The 25507-nt window shown below is 37.0% G+C and overlaps 1 protein-coding gene across 3 annotated transcripts; it reads left to right on the top strand.

The window, feature by feature from the left end:
- The first annotated feature begins 572 nt into the window (after window positions 1–572).
- LOC132287150 (uncharacterized) lies at window positions 573–25034 on the top strand. Of its 3 annotated transcripts, XR_009472938.1 has the most exons (12): window positions 573–1098; window positions 3549–4066; window positions 7712–7911; window positions 10216–10386; window positions 18080–18394; window positions 21028–21186; window positions 21265–21414; window positions 21499–21705; window positions 21784–21822; window positions 21973–22203; window positions 22300–24445; window positions 24572–25034. XR_009472938.1 is itself a non-coding variant. In XM_059789668.1 (11 exons), the coding sequence occupies exons 1-11, from the start codon at window positions 738–740 to the stop codon at window positions 24002–24004; spliced, it is 4056 nt and encodes a 1351-aa protein (XP_059645651.1). In that variant the 5' UTR covers window positions 573–737; the 3' UTR covers window positions 24005–25034. The 3 variants fall into 3 exon arrangements, 2 of the variants coding, with proteins under 2 accessions (XP_059645651.1, XP_059645652.1); XM_059789668.1 differs by having other exon boundaries at window positions 22300–25034; XM_059789669.1 differs by lacking the exon at window positions 573–1098 and having other exon boundaries at window positions 3552–3725; window positions 3811–4066; window positions 22300–25034.
- The last annotated feature ends 473 nt before the right edge of the window (window positions 25035–25507 follow it).

Below are 25507 nucleotides of genomic sequence, written 5' to 3'. Positions count from 1 at the left end.
GTGATGCAAGGCTCTCAACTTTTTCCTAACATGTATCCCAAACAACAAAAAGAGATGAATAGTGAATATTAATACAAATTGATATATATACATTAATACTCATTTATATATATATATATATATATATATATATATATATATATATATGCGTGTGTGTGTAAAAAGGTTTTGTCATGTTCGATAAAATTTTGTTACTAAAAATTTGTCTTTTTAGTTACCAGTGACGTGTCACAAGGAGGAACACATGTTCCTCATCGGATGGAACCGGCTCTCCTATAGCACATGAGTGGATTTTGTCCCCTAAAATATACTTATATTTTTTTGTATATATGTATTTATATATCAAAATCCTACTTTTCAATTTTATATGTATTATTATTTTATGGAATGTAGTTGTTGTGGGCACCACCACTTAAGAGGTACACTTAATTGGACCAGGCTAGCCTAAGGCAGTAAGGAGAATCCAATTTGAGCTAGTAGCGCCTAATATTCAACTAGTTGGTTGAGTTTCATTTAATTTGGGCTGCTTTTGGGCTAATCCAATTCTAGCTTTGTTGGAACAGGTCCAAACGAAGCGTCCTCCATTAACATCTTGTTTGTGTGTATATGTTTGTGTGTATTTTACCGCCAAACTGCAGCATTTCATCTATTATATAAACCCTAACATGCTTTTAAAACTTTAAATACTGAGAACTTCGATTCTATTATCTGTTGATTGATTGATTTTTAAGAAATCAATGGCTTCGAACACAGGAGACGACAAAGACTTCTCTGGAAGTGACGCTGGCGACGGCTTCGAAGAGGACATGGAAGCCCTAAGGAAGGCGTGCATTCTCAGCGGGACCAACCCTGATGACATTCCGTGCCCCTCAGCCACGGCCACCACCGTTCCAGGTGGCGCCTTCTCTGACTCTGACGACGATGACGACCTCAAATTGGTCCGTAGAATACAGGAGCGGTTCTCGATTCCCATCGACGATGATGCTTCACTCAATATGAAGCCCCTGTGTTCGCTTCCGCCGGTTACCTGGGACGATGATGATGACGATTTCGAGATTCTACGGGCAATCAAGAAGCGGTTCGGTCGGTATGATAATGGTAAGTATATCGATTTGAAATCCCTCTCTATTTATTTAGTTGAAATTGAAGTTGTTGTGCAATTTATTATTAGTTTCATGGTTGTTTTTTTTTTGGCAAGCAATTGAGTGATTTTGGACTTTTTTTTGGATTTGAACTGTTAGAAAGATGAATATTTTGTATAACGATTTAGTCGCATAAAAATTTTGGGGATTTAGGGGGAAAGACTGTTGTAGTGCACATAGTGGTATCTCACTGATGACTCAGGTCCCTCCGGGAGGAGGCCTTCTTTGCCCTCCAACTAAGCTGTGCAGAAAGGCCAAAGCCAATCCCAGGGGAAATTTGTTTAGTCAAAAATTAATATTTGTGAACAATGTGGATATCATGTGAAAATGAGCGAGAAACTTTATCTCTTTGATGCAGCCATCTGACTTGGAGTACTTAGGAATCCTAAGGATTAGAACATTAGACAATAGTGTTAGATAGTTGGTTCAGATACATGCCAGACTAATTGACTACGGTGGCAGTGATTTTAGTTTATGCGATTGGTGAGAAAGCTTAGAGAGTAGAAGCATGCTTTCTCTTTCCGTTGTCTAAAGAAAACTATATGGTGGGATCTCAAAAGAGAATAATTAAAGATGATGTTGTAACCAGATGGAGAGAGAATAAAAATAAGACAATTGAAATTTTTATCATGATACTCTTAGGCACTGGTTGCATCGATTGAGGTTTGATATTTTTCACTCTGTAGGATTATTCTATTGGGCATAATTTGGAAAAGATTTAATGGTCCCTGATTATTGGCAGTGTTGTTTATTTGATGATATCATTTTACAGGTATTCACGATGTTTGTGGAAAATGGCATAGAATCAAGTTAATTTTAGCAGATATAGTAGTATTTATTGCCAAAGATGCCCATGAGCAACTTTTTTTTCCTTGCATTTGAAAGTGGAGGAGACTAAGTGGAGGTTATCCTCGATGAAATGTAAAAATAATAGCATGTTTCTTGTAGTGTGATGAATGCCTATCAGTTGAGTTAATGAAAGGATTTTAAATACCTTATAAGAGTGGCGATCCTTTATGGTAAAGTATTATGCAAAAAAGAAACATGTTTTTGTAATATCATAACCATCCATGAGCATGTCAGTTGGACCATTACAAAAGTTGGAATGACAAAGTTATTGAAGAATTGATTTATTAAAACTGTTGCATTAGTGATCAGACCTTTTGGTTGAAGACTCTATTACGAGGGAAGACTGAAAGGAATGTGTTGAAAATATAGTCGAAGTGTTATTGAAGGATACATGGATACCGCTCTAGTTAGAATCTAGAGAGGAACGGTGAACGAGGGTCTCTAGTTAGTATAACTAGCCCTGCTGTTGTGATGGGAGTGTCTGAGTTGACTCGTAAGATGTTACTTGGACAGCTGTTGATAGGTGTTCTTTGTGCAGATTTTCCTCTTTTATATATGGTTTTTCTCAAGTTGCAAATTAAAAGGATCGAATTCTTTGAGTGGCCACTAGATTCATTGTTCCTTGTTATTTGATATTTGGTACTAAATCTGCAAAGAAAATTTATCATTTATTTATTAAATGAGAATACTGATGGTAGTGGATTTTATTTGCTTTGACATTCTTGCATTGAACTAAACAGTAGAAATGAAAACTTAACCCTTAGATTGTGTGGGATTATTAGTTAAACAAAACTTTTGGATGTGCTGGTGATCCAAGTTTGATGTGAATATGGTAGAGTTTTGGTGGTTCTCTTCTGCTTACATGTAAGCTGGGGTAATAGGTTTTTCTGGCTACACCAAATAAAGTTGGCATGCTAGTTGGTTGTATTAATTAGAATCTGCATCTTTTTTACTGTTGCCCTCACATGCCTGTTGCAGCTTCTTGTTGTTCCCGATATAATAGATTGTTCATTTTTCTGTTTATGAGTTTTTCACTGATCCCCTTTTCTGATAATGTTAGAATTTTCTTGTACCTATTTTTTTTTCAATATCTAATACAATAACGGCAGTTATGTCGCCATTCTTCCCTTCATAATTTCATGCTTAAAACTATATCCATAAGTTCTTATGCCATTGATGTACCTCATAATTGCAGCTTGAATGTTACTGGACTATTAAACTTACATACATGAGATCCTTTGCCTAAATTTGGTCTGTTTTTGTTTTGTTCTCTCCTTTTCTTTTTCTTGGGAGAAGGGGGGGAGGGGGGGGGATGGTTAAGTTCTTTTGCTTGTATGTTTGTTTCAAGCCCTTGTTGGTGAGTGACAGTTTCATAGTATGTGTCCTTCTGAGTCATATGTAAATGCAAATAGAGATTCATTCTTGAGCTTCAGACCAAATTGGCTTTCATTTTACTTTACAGTTGCATCTGCATCTTTTGAGATTTTTAATCCTTCCTCTTTTGATCATGCCCCTGAAAATTTTTAAATATATATATTTTTTCATATTCTAATGCAGGCAGTCAGAAACACGGCACAGAGAGTTACTTACATAAACCTGAGCAGGTTCATACCACCAACATATCCTCGGAGAGGTACCCTACTGATAATTTGTCAGCAGACAGAAGTAATGTTTTTGAAGGATGTCCAGATTGTGTGGATCCTTGTACCATCACCCAGAATTTGGAATCATTGAGTAAGAATATTCCTGGGACCCAGCTTTCTGGTTTAATTGACTGGCATGAATTAGGTGGTCATGATTTAGCTACCTTGCCTTCTAGAGATTCTAGGTTCCCGAAATCTGCACTGGTGTTCATTGATGCCATTAAGAAGAACAGGTCCTGTCAGAAATTTCTTAGAAGTAAGCTGATTCAGATAGAAGCAAGGATTGAGGAGAACCAAAAACTGAAGGACCGTGTTAAAATCCTCAAAGACTTTCAGTTTGCTTGCAGAAGAAAAACTGGGCGAGCATTGTCCCAGAAGAAGGATGCTCGTGTGCAATTAATTTCAGTGCCAAAGCAAAGAGCAAATGCAAAGGTTATTCTCTCATTCATTCTTTATTCTTTTTATATTGTTTTTTATATAAATTTTCACTGTGATTTGTTTGCACTTTCAACTAGATTTGAATACCATATTTACTAAATCAGTTAGTGATTCTGTTTTCTAGTAAAAAGAATCTAATCGTAATATGGTCACCAGGGAATTCTATGAAATTGATAGTCGGAAGTGAGGTCCAACCCAGGGTTACCACGAAACACCAATACTTGGTGATATAAATTCAGATGTTAGGACTTACAATTGGTTTTGTCCCATCTATATTGTAATATTTGTTGATTTATCATGATTTTCTTTTATATTTGGGTAAAGTCCCAAAAAAAAAAAAAAAAAAAAAAAAAAAAAAAAACCTTGCTATATATAGAATGTGCAAATACACCTCTGGTGTTAAAAAAAAAAAAAAAAAAAAAACCCTACATTTTTCAAATTGAGCAAATAAGGACAATTCTTCAATTTGAAGACTGAAATACCCAAAATGCTCTTATGACAAAATAAAAATAAAAAACACTTATTTCAAAATTTTGGAATTTTGGTTTTATAAAAAAATATTTGGTCAAAATTGTTGACCATGGGGCAATTTGCTACAAATTCTCAAAATACAGGGGTTTATATGTACTTCTTAAAAAGTGGGGTTGTTTCTTGCACATTCTGTATATAGCAGGGGTGTGTTTTGCACTTTACCCTTTACATTTTTATTGATATTATATGGCAAAACTCTAAGAATTAAAAATTTTGTTTTACGTTACTCATTCATGATCATAGCTGGGAGGTAGCTTCTATTTCCTAGGTTGTTCCGATTGAAATTTTAAGTACTCTTGCATTTGGAATCATATCAGTGAAGCCATATCCATTTAAAAGAAGTGGTCTTCAAAATCAATTAGTAAGCACTAAGCAATATGTATTCTATTACTTTCAGAATTAGTGGATATTTAACAGTCTTATACAATACATTATGCCGGAAATGCTAATAGATCGTGACTGTTGATTACTTGTTTTAAAGTTAACAAGTAAAAAATTAAGCTTGCCCTATCTCTTGAAGCCTTCAACCAGAACGAAAATCAAAATTAATCTTGACGGCAGTGTTTAGGCAGTGTTTAGGCAATCGTTGTCGACTTGGTGCTGGGGTATTCTGAAGGATCGCAATGGAGAACTTCTTCTAGCTTCCTCTGTGCCTTCAGGTTCAGGATATGCCATCGAGGATTAAATTTTGGCTCTTGCGGAAGGTCTTCAGAAAGCACAATTCCTTGTACATCATCATTGCCTAGTGAAGTCAGATTTTTTTAATGTTTTTGTACTGGGTTGTCTAAAAGAATCCTTTGATCATTTTTACAATCAAACTTACCAAGTCTGCCAGTTAGAGATGTTTGTGCTTCATATACTGCTTCCGTTGGCATGCGTTACAACTTTCTCATGCGGGAATTGGCACCTTCATAGCTCTATCTTAATGTCCATTGCTTTTAGCTGCATTTTTGTGTTTTATTTTCTGCACTAAGCTGAAATGCATTACTGGGTGGGGGAACTTTTTTTTTTTGTTTTTTTGAATCATTGTGTTTTTGTTTATTTGATAAAAAATTTGGAAAATGTTTGATTTTTGTTTTTGGGCTCACTTGGGACCTTGATAATAAAAAAATTTGTTTCAGTAGCGGCATATTCAGTGTTCCTTTTTATGTTAGTATTCTACTGGTAAGTTCTTTATGTAATCCTTTATATTTTAGGATTTAAGGAGCATTTTAAGTGATTTCTATATTTTCCGGACGAGAGCTGCAGCTGGACAAAGTGTTAATGTGGTTGGTGACGAAGAATTTGGAATGCATAGATTGTGGCCTTTTCTCTCTTATGTGATTGTTTTGCATAAGAGAAATTGAATGACTGACCAAGAGACATACTTTCCTCCTCTTAGTTGAATAAGATATTTTTTGCATACTCAATTTTTTATATTATAGAATCATATTCCATATTAACAGATCCTTTTGTCGAGTAGTCATTATTCTTCTTGTCCTAATTGTATGTGGCTGAGTATATGAATTCTTATGCTCTTTCTATCACAATCTATATCTTTGTCCTATTTTATTCCTTAAGACCTTTCTTATAGTTTATTACATTTTAGGTTTGGTCTACCTCTTCTGATTTACCTTTTATTTGAACTAATCTTCCTTTTTCTTATTAGTGCTTCTACTGATCTTTTAGTCAACCTAATATATTTCCATACCACTTAAGACTACTTTTCTTAAGTATCACTATTAGATGTCACCCTTAATTTTTATCCTAACGTCAAGTGGCGGCACCTCGTGAGCCCCTATAATCCCAAGGAAGTCTCAGGAATGGCACCGCACCCATAAGCTCCCAACCCAGCCCCCTACCCCGAATGGAGCATATTCAAGTTCCAGAGGTTAAGCTCGTGGAAGGGGTGAACGGGCATACTATTTGTATCTCGTCTGATTATTCCAATGATCTATTTCATCACTCTCATTTTTGTGACATGGATGCATTGTTCTTGTATTTTTTTAATGCTAAATATTTTGCTTACTGTAAGATAGATGGCCTAGTAGCCGAATGACGGTTCCTTATGAGACATTCGATACAATACAAGTTTTAGCAAGTTGTTCCTTTGAACTTAAAATATAGCTCACCACCTCACCACCTCCAACTATAAAAAAACATTTTCAATAGTTGAGAGGGGGGGGGGGAGGAGGCGTGGTGTGGGGGGCGCTAATTGCATTCCAGGGGGCAACTTGCATGACTTATGTAGTACAGGTGGGCTTTTTGCATCAACTCACAAAAGAATCTATACTTTGGGAAATATGGATTTTTTATGTTGCTATTTTTTTAGAGTTGTATACCCCATGTGTCATCACCAATGGGGGTATTTGTTCCTTAAACCTAAAATTTATAATTCTCAGTACAAAAGACCATTCTGCAGCACTGTTCTGCATCAATACTTTTTGCATCAGTGTTCTTCTACTGATCCTACATTATGCACTCGGAAGATGATGTCTGTAATTCTGCCACCCACTTGCCACCTGTAGGTTACTTAATTATTAAGTACTTATTAATTTCCTTGAGTTCCTTAGCTCTCTAGTATTTATCTTCTTAAGAACCTCCTCCACTGGGTTATATATAGGGTATGCAACTTTTCATTCAAAGCAATAGATTGAATAAAGATTTTGTAGCCTATTGTGTTTTGTAGTAAGATACTGTACCTTAGTACTAGATTAGTTAGATGCTGATGATGATGTTGAATATAATTGGCCTTTTTTTTTTTATAACAATTACTGTATAATTGCCATAGATAATATGACTTGCCTAACTTTTGAGTGATGATTATATGGGTCTAACCCTGCATGTGGGGTTGTTTTGAATTTGGAAGGTTTAGAAGTAAAAACTGCTGAGCTTTTAAACTATCCAGTTGTAATGTGACTCTTCTGGTCAACAGTCTTAACTTTCGTAATGTATCTTATTTTGTTTGGGCAATTTGTAACAGATTCTGGTCTCCCTTTTCTTCGATCACATTTTTGGAACATACCTTTAGACTCACAGGAATATTGGTTTTGGTGGTTTGATAACCTTCATACTCTGATAATCAACGATATTATCTTGATGTTTGATGAGAGTCTTCGGTTTTTGCAGGTTAATGAGAAAAAGGTTCCTGCTATATATTATGGCCCTGCGGAGAATTCTCATGTTTCTAGTTATAGAATGGCATTGACAAAATTTCCAGTCTCATTCAGTCGGGAAAAGTGGACAAATAAAGAAAAGGAAGATCTTGCAAAGGGAATAAAACAACAATTTCAAGAAGCGTTGCTTCAGAAATCAGTTGATCAATTCAGGTATTCTCATATTCCGGTGTGATATAATTTCTTACTTCAGGGTTTGGAGCAGTCACAATGCATACTCATTATGTTTTAATTATGCACCTCTTTCATTAAAATTAACGGAACTTTATAATTTTCTTTTTCCTTTTAAATGAATTATCAATACTCCCACACCGAATTATCAACCAGCCTATTAATTTAAAGGGATATTTGTTTGCTGGCTTACAGTGTTGCTGTATTAATTTTCAAAGTTCAGTAAGAATAGAAGGTACAATATGAATGGATGACCGATTCGAATTCTTCTATACCTTCAGAGCTAGGATTCCTTTTTTAATAAAAGACAACATTTCCTTAAAGAGTTTGTTAGTAAGATTCAGAATGGTCCTATAAAAAATAAAAAAATAAAAAGTAAATGGACAAATAAAAGCCTAATTTGATAAAATTGTTTCAATTTCAAGGTGGGAGCTGTTAGGGAGCTTGATGGGTTTGAAAATTTATGTTTTTAAGGCTCTTAATACATTTTGATGTCATCAGCTTTAGGCTAGGTATGTTCTGAATTATGTTATCTGGGGTATTTTGGTATGTTGGTTTTGCATTGTAGAGTATCGTAAGCATGGCAGTTTCTTGTTTGAGTGCTTTTTGCTTTGGATTAAATCTTATAGGTTTAGTGAGCTTAAATAAAGATTGAAGTCTTCGTCTAAGTATCTTACTTACCCACCAAGTTTATATGGCTTCAGACCTAGAATCCATTTTATGTAGTGATGTGTTTTTGTTTTGAAGTAGTGAAGACATTTTACCTTTTGTTTAAAGTGCACGATGCGTCTTCTCTAGCATGATTGCCTAAGAATCTAGGCGTGATTGACTAGACTTCTCTCTTCTGTTATTTTCATCTTTCTTCTTCTTTAACCTCCAAGTTCCAGAAAGAATTAAGTCGTTCATCAGGTTTTGGGTGTAACAGTGATCCGATCTTACTTTAGTTGAACTTCTCAACCGTTTCACCTGTTCTCTTGCTTCTCTGTTATCTTTCACCACTAGCCTTTTTTCGTTTTAACACTGAGAAACTCTTCTGCACATTCATCATGTTATAAGGCTATGGATGTAAGACAAAGGTTCTGGACGTGGTAAAAACAAAAATAGAGCCTAACATTAGAAGTCATTAAATAATAGACCAAATTGAAAGTTTTGTCTTAAAAGAGTTTTATATTCTGAACCTTTAAAGTGGGTCTATAACGCTGCCATGAGGCAGCCAAATGCACAACAACTAGAAACATCTCTACCAGGTAACTACAGTGTTTTTGTTTATACTGATAAAAGGATGTTTGGTGTAAATTTAAGTAACAAAATTTGGCAGCCACGAAACACCCGTCAAGAAGCATTTGTTGATTATTGGATCTCCTTAATAAATCGGATATGTGCATGTGCAGGGTGGGTGGGAGTTATGACAAAGGAAATGGAATGACTTTGAGTTGCTGGATTTGCTCAAACTTAGGAAATCAATAAGGGGTAAGGTTTCATTTTTTTATTTAAAAAATAATAAATAAATAAATTTTAGGCAAGCTTTTACTGAAAACATCAACTTAAAATTCAATAATCTATAAAAATAAAACAAAAATCACTTAAATTAATCAAATCCCATAATTTATTTGAGTGTGTTGAAAAAATTTATGTATTGGTGAATTTTAGATCCTATATGCGAGGTAAAAAAAAAAACACGATCGCGATACCCAGTTCCGTTATGTTATGGCTGATTTGTCCCCGAGTCCATTACTGTGTTTGCATCCGTGTCTGTATCAGCGTCAACATATGCAAACCATGGTGTGTCTTCTGCACACGTGTACTTTTTGTGGATATTTTAGTCACCATCGAAAATAAAGCAAACTAACTTTGGCTACTTTATGTCTAGTGTCTTTTTTGTCTAATTCGTCTGTTGTGTTTGGAGGTTTTAATAGAAGTTAATGGGTTGTACTTCTACTTTTATGATTCTTAGTTCTTTGCCTTTATTCTTTCATTTTTTTATGGAACACCTTTAAATTTTCATTTTTGCAATTAGATTATGTAGATAAGTGTTGATCAAAATCTAAAATAAAAAAGGAAAAAGTATTGATTTAGTGGAGTCCTATGATGATTGATAAGCTATTTATATATATATTCCTTAAGTGAAGCTCATGTTGTGACTGCCTATTGGTGACTGTTATGTAGCTCATGGGAGTTTAGCCTTTATGGCTGCATCTTAAAGTGTGTATCTGACATTTATTTGGAATATTAATTTCTTTAAATATTTTTATTTCTTAAGCATATTTTCACTTGTTTACATGACAGTGGTGTTGGGAATTCTTCAGGAGTTGCAAATGATTTTGACAGCATTATTGAATCTATCAGGGATCATGATATCACCCATGATAATATTAGATTATTTCTGCCCAAGGTTAACTGGGATCAATTGGCTTCCATGTACATTCCAAGTCGCTCTGGAGCAGAATGTCAAACAAGGTAACTTGATCTTCTCTCCGCAAAAATGAAAAACCTAATCTATAAAGCTCTATTTTCACAGTATTTATGTATATTCTTTGGTGGTTTCTAAGTTACAAAATTAAGATAAACGGATTGTCCTTTTATCTTCTAAAAATGCTCATATGAATAGAAAGAGTATTGTGAGGCCTCCATTGATTCTTATAGTCAAATGCTCATATGAATAGAAAGAGTATTGTGAGGCCTCCATTGATTCTTACAGTCAAATGCTCATATCAATAGAAAGAGTATTGTGAGACCTCTATTGATTCTTATAGTCTTGCTATCTTGCTTATGAATCACTTACCAGACTGGGACTTAAATTTTTGAAGGAGCTTTAGACTGATCAAATCAATTTAAGAGCCTTGAGCAATTTGAAGAATTTTTTACACAAGAATTAGCCTGTGGATTTTAAAAACCTGAGTCTAGAACGATATAAAGACTAGAAAAGGAAATTTTTGCTCAAAAGTCAAAACATCAACTACAGATGTCAATTCTTGGATTAATGAGTTTTCCAGTGGAAGGTGAGTTTCACGTCAATCTGTGGAAAATGAGCATTGATAAATATGCAAATTATCATCTTAATTCATGGATCACTACACCATCCATATAAGAAGTGCTTTTCAACCACATTATCTTTATAAAACACCATTTTCCAGCTTGGGTCTCAGAATGGAAGGACAGAAGGCAAGAATTTAGATGATTTCTGTTGAGATCACTGAGAATCTTTGATAATAGAATTGGCATCTGAATCTTGTGAATGGAGAATATAATAACAGTTGCAGAAAGGGTATATTATCACAATCATTTACCAACCCATGCCTGACCCTTTGTCAACATATTTCTACTTTCAGCCGACCCTGAGATTTAGCGGAGGGCACTATCTAATTCAGTGTACCAACACCACCTTTGGACAGCTGGAAAAGGCCTCACAGTACTCTTTTTTTCTACCAGTCTTTACCTGGGGCTTGGGAGTTAAAAGACCCAAAGCCACCAAGACAAAGGTAGACCGTTTAAATTTCCTTTTTTCTTCCTCCTCTACCCGGCTACATGAAATTATTTTGTATTTTTTTTTTCTTTATTTAACATTTTCAACAGTGACATCTAAACAGATTTGGATTTTCACCAGCTAAGTTGAATGTGAATATCCTACTTCATAGGGATAATTAGTTCTTTCTTCAATGAGATCAGCCGTAGGTCAATCTTTATGATCAGATCTTAGCATTCAGTCTTCTCAAACTTAGTCCCAAAGGGTAAGTATAATTATTTCAGTGGCTAATTATTAGTATTGTATTTTAGGTCTTATCTTAAGAATACAAAAATACAACAACGCTATTGATGTTAATTATATTTCATATGCATTCTGAAACTGATATCAACAATGAAAAATCTCTAGCCAGTGATGGAAAAGAGATGTTCCTAATACTCTCCTTGCAATCGAAAACGGACAACCATGTTGTCTGGATGCGACAAACGGGAGATACAAATTCTACTCCCCCCCATCATGAAGCTTTTATTAATTATTTGAAGGAACCTTGATTTAGCAATCTATTCAACAGATCTGCTACCAAAGGGTGTGTGTGTGTTGAGAGAGGGAGAGGGGAGAAGGAGAAGATACGCAGTTAAGCTCATAGGCTTTGTTCGAATTCATGAGAGAGAGAGTAAGTGAGAACAAATGTGTGTATATTGTATATGTATTAACCCTAAGCGAACAAAGGCTTTTATAAAGGAAAAGAGTAATAACCTAATTACACAATGTTACCTAATTACACAATGATCCTAACAACTATGGGTAATTACATAATCACCCAACATATATATATATATATATATATATATATATATATATACATAAACATTCTAACACTCCCCCTCAAGCTGGAGAATATATATCAAATAATCCCAGCTTGGAACAGATAGTCCTTAACCGGTTATGACCCAATGCTTTGGTAAACATATCAGCTAGTTGATCTTCAGACTTCACAAATGGAGTAGAGATGCTCCCACTTAATATTTTTTCTCGAATGAAGTGACAATCAACCTCAATATGTTTGGTCCTCTCATGAAACACAGGATTTGATGTAATGTGAACAGCTGCTTGATTATCACAGAACAATGGAGTAGGAGCTTCAACTATCAACCCAAGTTCTTTTAGAAAATGTTGTATCCGTGTCAACTCACTAGTGGTATGGGCCTGTACTCAGCTTCAGCACTAGATCGAGCTACCACCGTTTGTTTTTTACTTCTTCATGTAACAAGATTTCCTCCTACAAATGTGCAGTAGCCTGTAGTAGATCTCCTATCTGAAGGAGAACAAGCCCAGTTAACATCTGTAAAACCTTCCACCTTGAGATGACCATTTGATTTGTATAGTAACCCAAAACCTGGAGCTTGCTTGAGATATCGGATAATCCGAAGAACAACAATCCAATGTGGCATTCTAGGAGCTCCCATGAACTGACTTACAACACTAACTGCATATGAAATATTAGGTCCAGTGATAGTGAGATAAATTGATTTCCCAACAAGGCGACGAAATCTGTCTGGGTCATTAAATAGATCACCTTCATCAGACACAAGTTTTGTATTTGAATCGATAGGAGCATCAACCGGACGACCACCTAACATACCCGTTTCTTCTAGCAAGTGAACACATATTTTCGTTGAGATAAACTTATACCTTCCTTGGATCTAGCAACTTTAATACCCAAGAAGTACCTAAGTTTTCCCAAGTCTATAGTGTGGAATCGATTTTGCAGAAACAACTTCAACTTAGCAATGCCTTCAGAATCATCACCTATGATCACAGTATCATCTACATTCACCACAAGAAAAATGAGGCTAGCTTTAGTGCGCAGGTGAAATACCGAATGATTGGTCTAGCATCTGTTAAGACCAAATTCTAATGCCGCCTCATAAAATTTTTCAAACCAAGCCCGTGGAGATTGTTTCAATCCATACAGGGCATTTTTAAGTCGACAAACAGTGTGACGATACTCCCCCTGAGCAACAAACCCAAGTGGTTGTTCCATATAAACTTCTTCAACCAGATCACCATATAAGAAGGCATTTTTGACATCCAATTGAAACAACGGCCAGTTACAATTGGTGGGAATGGAAATAAGAACCCGAATAGAAGAAATCTTAGCAACAGGGGAAAAAGTCTCATCATAATCAACACCATAAGTCTGAGTGTACCCTTTTGCCACTAGACGAGCCTTCAACCGCTCAATAGACCCATCGTGAAGGTATTTAACTGTGCAGACTCACTTACAACCAACCGTTTTGGAGCCCGGAGGTAAGGGAACAAGATCCCATGTTCGATTATGGTGAAGGGCATCCATTTCATCTACCATGGCTTGGCGCCAATCCGAATCAGAAAGAGCATCCTGCAAAGTCTTGGGAACAAAAGTAGCAGACACTTTGAATAAAAAACAAGATAAACAGGATGAAATATGATGGTAGGAGACAAAGTTAGAAATGGGATGTGCAGTAACACACGACCGAATACCTTTACGGAGAGCAATAGGCAAATCGTCAAGCAAACTCAGAGGATCCAAAGACTCTGAAGGAAATGGAGGGAGCGAAGTAAGCGGTCGAGGTCGTGGAGTATAAACCTGCAAGGGACAACGGAGCGAGGAGGTGCAGAAGCAGGAAACAGAGAGGGAACCGTTGGCATAGGTGGCTCAGGAGTAATATCGAGAGGAGTAGTAGAATCAGAAAAATATGGGAGAAACTCAGAAAAGGAGACATCAGCAATCGTGAAATAGCGTTGAAAATGAGGATTGTAGCAACGATAACCCTTCTGAGTGCAAGAATACCCAAGAAAAACACACTTAGTGGCATGAGGGTCGAGTTTATCTAGATCAGGTCCAAGGTTATGGGCATAACACACACATCTAAAGACCCGAGGAGTAAGATTAAACGATGCGGAGTCGGAAAATAGATTAGAATGAGGAGATTTACCTTGTAACACTGACGAAGGCATCCGATTAATAAGATGACATGCCGTAAGAATAACATCAATCCAAAAACGTTTGGGAACATGCATATGAAATAAAAGGGCACGACAGACTTCCAGGAGATGAAGATTTTTACGTTCAACTACTCCGTTTTGTTGAGGAGTATAAGTACAAGATGATTGATGAATGATGCCTTTAGTATGAAAATAAGTCTCAAAAGGGTCCAAGAAATATTCTTTGGCATTGTCACAACGTAAAACTTTAATGGAACACCCAAATTGAGTTTTTATTTCTTTGCGAAATATTTAACAAATAGAGAATAACTCAGAACAATTTTTCATTAAAAACAACCAAGTCATACGAGAATGATCATCCACAAAAGTCACAAAATAACGAAATCCATTAATAGAAATATGTTTTATTGGTCCCCATACATCTGAATGAACTAACCGAAAAGGACTAGCAACGTGATTACTAGCTCTCGGTTTGAAAGATACACGACAATGCTTACTAAGCTGACATGCTTCACAAGACATGGACTCAACACGACTAAAACCGGGGACTTGACGCTGCAAAACTGATAATGATGGGTGGCCGAGACGACAATGCCACTAGAAAGAAGACAAAGATGATTGAAGAAGCGTGGGAGATGGTGCAAGATCGAAGTAATACAAACCACTTACTTCATGTCCCGTACCAAACTTCTTCTTCGTCTTGAGATCTTGAAAAATACAACATGTGGGATAAAATGTAACGGAGCAGTTAAGAGATTTAGTAATTTTACTAATGGACAACAAATTAAAATGGAATTGAGGAACATATAGCACAGAGGAAAGGGACATAGAAGAGGTGAGATGAATAGTTCCCAAACCCAAAACTTAGTTGATGATCCATTAGCAAGAGTAACACTTTGAGAGGAAGGAATAGACTGAAAATCAGATAAGAGATGAGAACTACCAGTCATGTGATCGGATGCGCCAGAGTTAAGAATCCAGGGACTTTGACGAAACGACACCATGGAAGATGAGGTGGAAGGCCGTTGTTGAGACTGAAACTGAGCATACTCATCGCGGGGAATCGTGACCATAGTAGGCTCAACAGCCACGTGTGGAACAGTGGGTGTGGTTGAGAAAGAAGAATCCCCTTCATTAGAAGTCACTTGATTTGCATAGGAAAAAGGTGGCGGTTTCCCATGAAGATCCCAACAGTAATTGACAGTGTCATTAATAACACCGCAGTGAGGGCAAAGTTTCGAGTCTCTGCCTCTGCCACGACCACGACCACAAGTAAAACGACCGCCACCGCTACGAGAAGACTGAAAGCCACCCTGGTTCACAACTAAGGCAGAACGTTCACTGGTAGGAGGAACAGTGACACCACTTGAAGCACCCCCTGAAGCGCCACTAGATAAAGTAACACACTAGAGTCTTGGTAACGTATTAGGAAGAGAGGGAAGTGCAGGGCTACCCAAAATATGTGCTCGAACAGGTTCATACTCTGGTGACAACCCTGTGAGAACCCGAACAACATTAAAATCCTCACGTTGTTGTTGCATGCTTTTCGCATTAGAGGTGATGGGTTGATACAAGTTCATTTCTTCACAAAGTCCCATTGCCCCGTGAGAGGTATTCTTCTAGACTGTGAGTACCTTACTAGAGGTCAAAGAATTGTCTGCACACCTCATAAATTCTGGTTATATTACCAACACCCGAATATAACTGTTGGAGTCGGGTCCATATCTCCTTGGCAGTGTCCAGATATAACAAGTTGGAGCTAATATGAGATTCAATACAATTCGGCATTAAAGAAATGATCTAAGCATCCCTTTGTTCCCATGAACTGATTTCAGCATCACTGTCTTTAGGTTTATCCTTAACCAAATGGGTGCCAAAGCCTTTGGCTTTCAGGAAAATGGCTACTGATTTGGCCCATAAAATATAATTTTTGCCATTGAGCTTGACAGAAGTCATGGGAGGATTGAAGGAGATAGAAGATAGCAGGTCTGAACTGGCAGCCATGGAGAAGAGAACCAAAAAAAAAAATGCAGAATCTATATTCTGGCCAGATCTGGGCAAGCAGGCCGGATCTGGGCAAACGGGCCAGATATTGGCAACCGGGTCGGATCTGGTCTGGATTAAAACCAAGTCTCTGCTATCCCGGTTTTAGTAAACCAGGGTTGGAATAGCATAACCGCGTAGCCAAACACGGTTGTTCTTTTTCACAACCTCACAGACAGACGCCGACAAGCACGCAGCGGCGACGGCAACCCAATCACAAGAAGCGGCCGACTCAATAAGCAGCGACACCACACCAAATCAGAACCTCTGCAACTTCCAGCCAAAAGAAAAGACGAATCGATGAAGCCTCACCTCTGCAAATAACAACGGTGGATGTCGGCGAGTCGCTGACAGCCAAAGCGGCAACAACTCGAGCAGCCAAATGGGCTTCAGGTCTGACGACGACGAATGAGGCTTCAGATCTAAGGACGACAAACGAGGAGCCCTCAATCCTGTTGGCGACCAAACCTCCAACAAAGACACCAACACCACAATCGCGATTCCGATCGCGATTCCAATCTTATACAAGAACAACACAATTGCCATTTCCCACACCGATGAATTCATATAGCTTTGATACCATGTTCGAATTCATGAGAGAGAGAGAGAGAGAGAGAGAGAGAGAGAGCAAATCTGTGTATATTGTATATATATTAACCCTAAGCCAACAAAGGCTTATATAAGGAAAAGAGTAATAACCTAATTACACAATGATCCTAACAACTATGGGTAATTGCATAATGACCCAACATAAATATATATATACATAAACATTCTAACAGGCTTAAAGCCAATGGAATCCTACACATCAGTTTAGTGCAGAAGCCTTTAATATCATGTCTAATTAAAATAATCCCAACTAGATCACATAGTACGCTGTTCAGAAATCAGCACATTTGGTGCTAGATTTTCTAGTTTCAGTGGAACTTCAATCACCTACAGGCACTGCTTGAAGCTTTGGCCGATGCTGAACTAAAGCATTTTCAGAGGCCATTTCAAAGACAACATCCTTGAGCTTGTTGGAGAGAACCTTAGCTATATCTCCAGCAGATGCTGGTGAGCAATCTAATTGGAATGCATCCTCCTTCCTTCTCTAAAAATGTGAAGAGTGGGTGCATTTCTCTACACTTTCTTTTTCTCTCATTTGAAACATAGTAGAGTGGAACTTGTCCCACCCCCTTTTTCTTTATTAGAGAAGTTATATCTCTACTAGGTAGATTCCAATTTAGGTTTTTACAGATCTATGCACTGTTTTTCCTTTTTCCTAGGAAATAACTCTTGAACCCTCCACCTTCCACTTTGAATATAGAGGATATACCACTAGGTGATTTATGCAGTGCTTGACTATAGTTGCCTTTTGATTTTCTATGAAGCATGTAAATTCAAGTACCAAAAATGTTTATGATGGCAACCATCACAGAACCTTTACCAATGTTAGAACTGAATGAAAGCTCAAGTCAACATAGGTCCTCATAAGGTGTGATTCACGGATTATAGTGTTTTACTCAAAACTGTGGTGCTAAATGTGCCTGCAATGAAAAATCATCACAGATATCTATGTTGCTCTCATATTTTTCTGCTTTTCTAACAACAATTATCCTGTGGATTGCTTTGTTTGCTTGCTTTTTTATAAATGTAACTGGTAAATTTCTGCAGGTGGCTGAACTGTGAAGACCCCTTAATCAATCACCATACGTGGACTAACTTGGAGGATAAGAATCTTCTGCATATTGTCCAACAGAAGGGGATCGAAAACTGGATTGATATCGCAGTATCACTGGGAACCAATAGGACACCATTTCAGTGTTTAGCACGATATCAAAGAAGTTTAAATGCTATGATACTGAAAAGCGAGTGGACTGAGGCTGAGGATGATAAACTTCGTGCTGCTGTAGAAACTTTTGGCGTGAGTAATTGGCAGCTAGTAGCTTCTACTTTGGAAGGAAGGACGGGTACCCAATGCTCTAATAGGTCAGTTAGCAATCTCAATGGTGATTTGAGTTTGCATTGCAGTTTGAATGTGGCCATCTAATAAATAAGCATAATAGTAAAAGTTAACACTACAATTTTTTTTCTCTGTTGAAGAAAGAGCAGTGGAGTTCTTGTGGACAAAATCTATGTGCATTGATTATCTGGTAATGTGATTTTCTAAATATTTATATATTCTGATGGGTCATGATATGATCTATATATATATATATATATATATATTATAGATATAGATATTCTGATGGGGCATGATTTGATATTCTTGCTTCTACCTTGTAGAATTTGCTACATCTACCATAGTATTTCTGGTGGTACAATCATATGTATATATAATCAGGATAATAATGAAAACTGTACAACTTTGTTTGCACTTGTGTAGGCGCATTAGAGAATTTTGGTGCACTCAATCCTGTTCTTGTTGACCTTTATATCCACTCCATGAATGAAAACCCCTTTATTTAATATATGGAATATGAAGATGAATGATTTCTTAAACTAAGACGTGGAAAGTGGAAACAAATAGTTTATGTAGTTGCACAAGTGCTTATCTGCAAACTTTTAGTAGTGGAGTAATAAATTTCTAACCTGTCAGTTCATTATTTTTAAGAAACTTTTAGATATTAATACGAATGCATATAAAAAATGACTGATGATTTCAGTCACTGGGTTTATAAGCACTGTGCATAATTTAGAATACAGGATTGGGATAGAGCTAGACCACTTGCCATAAAAAGTAGAGCAAGACTAATGTTACCCATGTCTTACCTGGGTCTGACACATGACACTTCAGTTTGAGTACATGCTATTGTGTCTGACTTGTCTGGTTAGACATGCACCTAGGTTGTATTTCGGATAATTGAAGTTTTATATAGTTGCACATAAAGTTGTCTGTCCATATCCTGTTAGTTATGTTATTATTTCAAAATGAGCGAGGTGCCTCATGTTGAACACTTTATATCACGAAAAAATGCAAAATTGCTGTGTATTTGTGTTTTAAGGCTTGTGAGTTTGATAATCTGATTATTATGTGCATACCTTTACCTATTCCATATATGTACGCAAGTCCATATAACACTAATCAAGGCTTTAATTCCCTTGAGGAGCTGGTCCTATTTTAGTTGTTGAAAACTGGTGACAGCGCTATACTTTCTTCACATGGGATGCACTCTGATTTATATTGTATTATGCTATTTAAAAATTCTGTTATACAAAAATATAAGGAAATAATGCCAACTTGAGTTGCATTTAGCTAGCTTACTCCTATGGGCTTTCGACTGTGAAGCATGCTGAAGATGCATATGGAAAACTCAAATTTGAAAACAGCACTATAAAGTCAATAGGGTACTTGAGGAATAGGCATCAGTTGTCAGACAAACTAGTCGACTGCCACCATAAATACAATGCTTCGTATAAGTGTTCATGCTTAGTACGGCACTTTAGTATGTGTATATGAAATGTGGCAGACATGTATAGTCTGACGTGCCCCGGATATGTGTATTTAATGATTAAAGGTTATTATATAGTCTTACAGATAATTTTCTTGGAGAGGGTGTTGATTGGGGGCCCAAGCCCGTGATTGTTGGAAGCTTACGGCTTTGTGCATTTGTTGGTGCTTATGGCTTGAAGGAAAGGAGAATCCTATTGGTGTGTAGAAGTATTCCATTATTAGCACTCTTTTTTGTTGGGTTCTAGGGAGAAATTGTAAATCCATGATGGAGTTAGTTTATTCTTTGGACTCTTTTGAGAGTTTAGAGGCCCTATTTGCTTTGTGTAGTTTCTAAGGGATGTGTTGCCCTTTCGAACACTCTTGTTAATACATACAATCTTACTTATAAAAATAAATAAATAATAAATAATAAATAATACAAATAATAAAAAAAACTTTGTGCTATATAAAAACACTACTTTATCATGCAATTTCTACTAATAACCTAGTAACATTTCCAAATGACTCATGACACAAATATGCCATGTGTATTTGATTGATATAGGACTGTTCTGTGATACTGTAGGTTCAATGTGTCAACGCATTAGCTTACCTGAAGAAAAAAAGAGGAATGAAAAAGTAAATATTCATGGTAGTTGGATTTTCTTTGTATTTTTGTGGTATCTAAGGCTTTTGGATGGCTTATTTCTCAAGTTGTTTATGAGCTTCTTTGTGATGTATGCTCCCACTTCAGCTAAAAGGGGTGTCAGCCAATGATGGTCTCCTCACCAAGGTGCTAGGAAGGGTGGACTAAGTTAGTGACCTAATTTTCAAGTTTTCTCTATAGCTACACTTGACAGCCCAAGCTTTTATTGTTGCACCAAGTAATCGCTGGTTTGCCTTCTTTACTAAGATTATTAGGTTTTAGCTTGTGCACAGTAAGGTGATAACTACTTGGTGTTTCTTGTCCAAGTATAATCATGTTAGTATTTTTTGTTTTCATTTTAGATGGAGTTCTTCTTAAGCTAAGTAAGATGCTTAGTAGAAATTTGCTTTTTGGTTATTGTTAATTGGTGCAATTGTGAGACATTCTGTGGATGACTAGCAGTTTAATAATTGATCCTTTTGTGGCTTTTTCGCAATAAACCAGTTAAATAACTTATGAAATCGTGTAATTATGAAACTGCAGATGGAAACAATCCCTTAACCCGGCCAGGCAAAGGGTAGGGAAATGGACTCCAGATGAGGACAAACGCTTAAAGGTGGCTGTAATGCTTTTTGGGCCCAAAACCTGGAAGAAAATAGCTCAATATGTGCCTGGTCGGACTCAAGTACAGTGTAGAGAAAGGTATGATAAATTAAATTTAAAAGTTAGTGTTGATGCATTTGATGTGTTTAAGTTGTGAGGCTTTGGTTTTTGTGCCAGATGGGTCAATTCCTTAGATCCTTCTTTAAATCTTGATAAATGGACTGAAGAAGAGGATTCAAGGTTGGAAGCAGCAATTGCAGAACATGGATATTGCTGGTCTAAAGTTGCTGCATGTGTGCCTCCACGTACTGATAGTCAGTGCCGGAGGTATGAAGTTTTGAACCCATCAAATTCTATAAATCACACTATAGTGATCTGAACTTTTTTTATTTGACTTATTTGTCTCAAAAGGAGATGGAAAGTGTTGTTTCCACATGAAGTGCCTTTGCTTCAAGCGGCTAAAAATATACAGAAAGCTGCTCTCATATCAAATTTTGTTGATCGGGAGTCTGAACGACCTGCCTTGGGACCTAATGATTTCGTTCCATTAACTCTGACGAATTCGATTCCTGAATCTGAAAATGTAAATCCTTCTGAGAAACGGAAGAGGCAGTCGAGGTATGATGGTCAAACATTTTTTATCTAGGATTCTGTTGTTTTACTTTTACTATATTGGTTTTTGTGCATTATGTGCAGGAGGCGGCTAGAATCCAAGGCAAAAGCCAATTCTTCTAGGTAAATTGCTTTCTAGTTGTGTCTCTTTATCTATCTTCAACTTTTTAAGGGATTAGACCTATCACTTTTTTTAGTTTCAAAATCCTAAACATGCGCCAAGGCCTGCATTACGTATGAATATGACTTCTTATTGCTTTTGTTGAATTGCAGCGACAAAAAAGAAAAGAGTGAGAAAGTTTCAAGGTTAATGAATAATGAGCTTGAGAACTCCGGTCGGGGTGATGCCACTTCAAAGAAGAAAAGAGCGAGAAAGTCATCATCACTTTGTCCAGAGCCAACACTGTCAACAATAACCAATAGTAAAGATGTCGGGGCATCTGATAGGGATAGTGCTACAAAGAAGAAAAAAGCTCCTTCTGGGAGACAGAAGAGGAAATCAAGGTATGCTACTCAAAACACTTCAATTTAGTATTTCTATATTATTGTTTTCAGTGCCTTTGCTGGTGCTGATTATTGTGTGATTCATTTGGTCTGCAGACTGAGGGCTGAACCCAAGGAATTTGACATAGCTTCTGGCAACAATGCCATTTCAGAGAAGAGAACACTAGCAAACCCATTTTCAAATGAGAATAAAGGTAGTGGTCCAACAAAAGAGCAGCCATTATCCTGTCCAGATTCGAACTTATTAATGATCACCAATGGTGAAGAAGCTTGTGTATCTGGCAGGGCTGATGCTACAAAGAATAAAAAGTCTTCTAAATTACATCCAAGGAAGAAAAAATGCATTGAACTACCCAAGGAAGTTCCAGAAATAACAAACTCTGATGAGGTTGAGACCTTTGGTGGAAATTATTCCATTTCAAAGAAGAGAAGAAAGGTAACTAAATCAAACTTGATGAAGAGTAAAGGTGGTGGTCCAACCGAATGTGACCTAATGATAGGCAATGGTGAAGAGGTTTTTCAATCTGGAGGGAATGATGCTGCAAAGAATGAAATGGTTTCAAAACTGCGACCAAGGAAGAATAAATGCATTGACATACAAGAGGAAGTCCCGGGGATGACCAACTCTGATGAGGTTGAAACCTTTTGTGGAAATGGTACCATTTCTAAGAAGAAAAGAAGGGTAACTACGCCACACTCAAAGAAGATCAAAAGTACTGATCCAACTGAAGATCATTCATTACCTAGTCCAAATTCAACAATGTTAGTTATCGGCAGTGGTGGAGAGGATGCGGCATTTAGTCGAGACAATGCTAAAAGAAATATATGTACTCAACTACCTGAGAAAATTACAGAGAGGATCAATTCCAATGAGGTTGAGACCTTCAGTGGAGATGAAACCATTTCAGAATGGATGAAAAGGTTGACTGAGTCACATTTAGAGCAGGATAAATGTATTGATCAAGTTCAAAATCATTCATCATCTTGTCCAGATCCAAAATTACATAGGGCAGTAGGTGGTGGTGATGCTCCTAATCGACATTTGAGGAGTATATACACTAAACTTTTGCAGGAAATCTCAGAGATAAATGATTCTGTGGTGGTTGAGGCTTTAAGAAACAATATTGCTTTTCCGAAGAAGAAAAGGGCAACCAAGCGATGTTTAGAGAAGAAGAATGAAGAGTTTGAGGCATTGGATGGAAATCATGCTACGGTGAAGAAAAGGGTTCCTAAACCATGTGCAAGGAATAAATCTACTGAGCCTTCCAAGGTTGGCCAGAGTCTTGTATCACTCCCTGCAAGTCTAGAAATAACAACGGCTGACACTGATGGCATCGAAACCTTGATTGAGGATGATGGTGGCCTGTGTAAGAAGGGAAGAGCTTCTAACCGGCATCCTAGGAGGATCAGATGTGCTGAACGGTCAGGAGAACAGCTGGAGTATGCAATATGTTCTGTAAAGGCAGCTAAATCACACACAAGTGGAAGTTCTGAAACACTGGAGGGCTCCCAGAGTATTTCATTAGCTCCAAAGTGTTCAATTTCTAAGATGATGGATCATGGAAATTCAGGGGCATCTAGTGTTTGCCAACATGCCAAAATGTCAAGGACTAGAGATAAAACTTATTCCAACCAGATTTTGGAAAGAAATGATGGGGATGACACGACTCTAACTTGCTTTCTTCGTGATAAATTGAAGAAGAGAAGGGTTGAACTTTCTGAAAATGGTAATGGCGCTTGCTGTACTGGCTGTACTGGAGGATCTGATTTTGCTTACCAAGGGAATAGGTCAACTTCGTGACATAAACCATGAAACAAATTGCTTTCTTTCCTTCAATTTGAAACTTGGACAAGCTGTAATGATGCCTATATTTTGTCCTCAGAAGATGCAGTTAGTCATCCAGAGGGGGTTCGAACCATTTTAGCTGTGATTAGTTGCAAAAAAGAACATTATTCGATGGTGGGATATTTCTTCTGCATGAACAGTACAAAAATTAGTAAGCATCAAGTGTGGAAAATTATTCTCAGATCCGCACCCGCCCAAACCTGGCTGGTGATAAGTGGATTTGGATGACTTATTTTTCTGAGCAGGTCAAAAACGGGCTGGACAAAAATAAGCTGCTTAATTCGGGGGTTAAATCGGGTTGAATATGGGTACCAGAATTCCATCCACTATAAAGATTAAAGAGAACCAGATATAAAGATTAAAGAGAACCAGAGTGCGTCAATTTAACCTAGCATGGTCTCTCTCTTCTATCTGCCTCTCTTACTCCTTCTCTCTCTTGTTCAGCCCTTCTCTTTCTCTTCGATTTCCATCCCTAATCATCTCCAAATCTTCTCAGCCCTAATAGTTTGTGATATCTCTCAGACGATCGAGCATGAGAAGCATCGGCTTAGGGTTTGAATCATCGGAAGAATAGATCAGGTTCTTCTCTTCTTTTTTCTCAGTCCTAGTATATATATTGGGATTTGTAAGACTTTGTAGCTGTTCGGTTTAACTGGGTCACCGTATTTATCTTTGTTTGTTATAGGTTTTATATATATGTGGGTGTATATTGGTATGAACAATGTGTTTGTTAGTTTCTGATTTCATTGGGTTAACTGGGTCACCATGCGTTTCTTTTGAGTTCTGATTATCATATTCTCTACTTGAGACAGAAAGCTTAGGTGGGTACGTGTTTTTTATTCTTAGTTTTCATTTAGTTTGCTATGTAATCGATTTTCATTCATGGTTTTTGTCAAAATTACTAATGTGGTTCTTCTTAAGAATTGCTTTTGAAATTGTGACTTGGCAGATATATATAAAGAGCAAACACTAGTTTTTTTTGTTCTGTGTGGTATTATTTTAATCACTTATATATAGAAGTTGATGAATCAGTGGTAAGTATATTTAAAGTTGTTTCATTTCACCAATGGATTTTATGGTATAATGCAAAATTGAAATGTTTTTTCTTCCCAAACACTTGAAAATTCATCACCCAAATCAGTATTTCTGTCACGAGTGACAAGTTCGGGATTTGTGAGGCTTAGGACCTTCAAGTTGGTCATAAATAAGGACATTTTAGTTGTGACATTAATGTTTTTAATGCTACTATCCTTTGGGTATGGGAGGCGACGTGGTTGATCCCATCGCATAGAACTCTCCTCTAGGAGCTCTGCTTCCTAATTTCTTAAAAACTAGTCATGCACCATATATTGCATTCTACTCTGAGCTAACTTAATCCATTTACGCTTTTGATTCAACGTTAATGGAAGAGATCTGAAATAAGGCTTTGTTGTTCTTGTTGTTTTCATTGTTTTATAT

The sequence above is a fragment of the Cornus florida genome, unplaced genomic scaffold (assembly GCF_030987335.1).
Source record: "Cornus florida cultivar Cherokee Brave unplaced genomic scaffold, ASM3098733v1 CherokeeBrave_3.0.0_Hap2_Chr11, whole genome shotgun sequence".
In the NCBI taxonomy this organism is placed as follows: Eukaryota; Viridiplantae; Streptophyta; class Magnoliopsida; order Cornales; family Cornaceae; genus Cornus; species Cornus florida.
The sequence above is the reverse complement of the archived record's forward strand: the minus strand, read 5'-3'. Positions and strand labels throughout refer to the sequence as shown.